Source organism: Corapipo altera, unplaced genomic scaffold (assembly GCF_003945725.1).
Source record: "Corapipo altera isolate COAL_440 unplaced genomic scaffold, ASM394572v1 48035, whole genome shotgun sequence".
Lineage (NCBI taxonomy): Eukaryota > Metazoa > Chordata > Aves > Passeriformes > Pipridae > Corapipo > Corapipo altera.
This window is the reverse complement of record NW_020888829.1, coordinates 1-2,564: the sequence shown is the minus strand read 5'-3', so window position 1 is coordinate 2,564 and position 2,564 is coordinate 1. Positions and strand designations below refer to the sequence as shown.

At 48.6% G+C, this 2,564-nt stretch overlaps 1 protein-coding gene across 2 annotated transcripts; it reads left to right on the top strand.

Moving 5' to 3' along the window:
• The first annotated feature begins 389 nt into the window (after positions 1-389).
• Positions 390-1,965, top strand: LOC113942076 (gastrula zinc finger protein XlCGF49.1-like). 2 transcript variants are annotated; one of them, XM_027633220.1, is made up of 2 exons: positions 390-419; positions 608-1,965. In XM_027633220.1, the coding sequence occupies exons 1-2, from the start codon at positions 398-400 to the stop codon at positions 1,360-1,362; spliced, it is 777 nt and encodes a 258-aa protein (XP_027489021.1). In that variant the 5' UTR covers positions 390-397; the 3' UTR covers positions 1,363-1,965. The 2 variants fall into 2 exon arrangements, with proteins under 2 accessions (XP_027489021.1, XP_027489023.1); XM_027633222.1 differs by lacking the exon at positions 390-419 and having other exon boundaries at positions 506-1,145; positions 1,314-1,965.
• The last annotated feature ends 599 nt before the right edge of the window (positions 1,966-2,564 follow it).

Genomic DNA, 2,564 nt, shown 5'->3' with positions numbered 1-2,564 from the left:
TGAAACTCCTAGCATCCCAGAGAGGGGACACCCTCTGTACCCCAGAGAGGAGACACCAGAGAGGGGGAACTTCTGGAAGAGATGTTTTGGGCTAATCTTCATATTTTGGAGTATTTTTTGACTTTATCTCAACTTTTTGCAGTTTGGGGGGGCAAAAGTCATCTTGCTATTTCTGATGAGGTTTTTGCCTCAATCTTGGTGGTTTGGGTTTTTCTGGGCTGAATCTTGGTGTTATGGAGGTTTTTATGGACACAGGATGCCCAGTGAGTTCTAGAGATGGACTTGGGCAGGAGGAACCCCCAAGCCAACGCGCTCAGCCCTTGTTTTCTCCTCCCATCAGGATTTGTCCTTCCCAAAGCTTGGGCGGATGGAGGAGGAGGCTGCGAGGAAGAGGAAGATGCCTTGGGCCCCCCAGGCAGGTGAGGAGGAAGTCAGTGGCCCTTTGGGCGGGTGTTGTGCTGGCTCTGTCAGCCGAGCATGGCCCCGGCTGCAGGACAACCCCGCTGCCGCCGCCGTCCTGCCGGGGCCGGAGCTGGGGGGATGTCCTTGGCCTTCCCTGTGGGCCGGAGGCAAATCCCCTCCCTGTCCTTCTTGCTTCCTGCCCCAGACCCCGAGCTGAGGACGGAGAGCCCGGAGGACAAATCGCCCCGTGAGACCCTGGTGGGAGAGGCCATTTTGAAGGGCTCCATGGTGCAGGAAGGCAGTGGGGAGGAAAAGGGCCGGAGATCCCCCTGCAGGAGGGGCTCCAAAGCCAGCCCAGGGTGCTCTGAGGAGGAAAGACCCAGCCTGTGCCAGGAAGGTGGCCGGAGTTTGAGGCGGAGCTCTGAGCTGGTGATCCCTGAGCAGTCTCCCAGCAGGGATAAGCCCTTCAAGTGCTTGGAATGTGGGAAGAGCTTCAGGAAGAGCTTCAACCTCCTCACCCACCAGCACATCCACACTGGGGAACGTCCCTACATGTGTAGGGAATGTGGGAAGAGCTTCAGGCAGAGATCCAGCCTGATCCGACACCAGCACATCCACAGTGGGAAACGGCCCCACACATGTGGGGAATGTGGGAAGAGCTTCAGGGACAGCTCCACCCTCTGCACCCACCAGCGCATCCACACTGGGGAACGACCCTACAGGTGCTTGCAATGTGGGAAGAGGTTTCAGACCAGCTCACATCTCCTGAAGCACCAGCGAACGCACACGGATGAGAGACCCTTCTGCTGCACCGACTGCGGGAAGGGCTTCAACCGGAACTCCCACCTTGTCATTCACAGGCGTATCCACACTGGGGAGAGGCCCTACAAGTGTGGGCAGTGTGGGAAGAGCTTCACCCAGAGGTCTAATTTGAACAAACACCAACGGACCCACCAGTAAGGGAAGCCCTGTGAGGCCCCCACTGTGAGAAGAGCTTCGGCTGTAGGACTGACAGGCAAAAAAGGTTTCAAAAGGTCTTCAGGATTTTGAGTATCTGCACTCCAACATCAATTTATTCTTTTGAATATGTGTAAGTTTAACCTCATTTTAGTCTGAAAGCCAAATTCAGCACTACCCCATTCCCTGATAACTGTGGGCTGATTCTGACAAGTGAGGCAGAAATTACCCACTGCCCAGCAAAAACCATTGGGACCAACCAGTGGTCCCTGCCCTGGCAGCCAAGTTTCCCCAGTGTCATCTCAAAATGACCAGTTACACTGAAGCAAAGAGCACTGGAACCAGTGCAACAAGCCCCAGTCTGACTTTCACACCTGCCCATGTGTCCTGTTTTCTGCTGCTCTACAGACTTCTTTCTTTAAAATACAATGGAAAAAAAGAAACAGTTTTTGGGGTTGTTTTGGTTTTTGGCTCGGGTGGTTTTTTTTCCCCCCACTGTTCTCATTAACCTCATTTCAAATCTATTTTGGTGTTTGAAGATGAATTAAAATTTTGAATGATTTTTATTGTTAATGCCTTGACCAAGGTATCAAAACATGAAAAATACAAAAAAAACCCCAAAACACTACGAAGCTGTCCATTATTGTCACAATCAAACAGAAGTACTAACATAAGCACAGTGAAAAACCCATAAATAAGACCATTAAAATAATTTTAATATTTACATATTAATATATTTTTTATAAACTTAACATAAGGAAATTTAATTCCTGACATCAGCTTTTCCCACCTCTCAAAAAGGTAATTTAGTTACATCTTAGTCACCCTTGAAAGGCTCTTTCCAGTTGGGTTGGCCTCTGCCTTAGACACTCATGAGATCTGCCAAAACCAACTTAAGGGCAGATTTCTCCACCAGGTTCAACTGCATTGGTTGTACCAAAAACTTTGCAAGTAACCCCACAACTTTCATCTTAAACTCTTCCCTCAACCTTGTAAAATAATTAGCAGTAAACAGACCTGATAATGTGTTATAATTAATGACACGTTCTTGTTCTCAAAGTCATTCATGCATCAAAAAGATGCCACAGGAACGGCCAAAATATTAATAGCAACCTCTACACTTTGGAAATCACCATTGGTTTAAAAGATTTCACAGCAGTTGTTTCCTTAGGAATTAAGGCACATTTTACTAACAAGTTTCAATA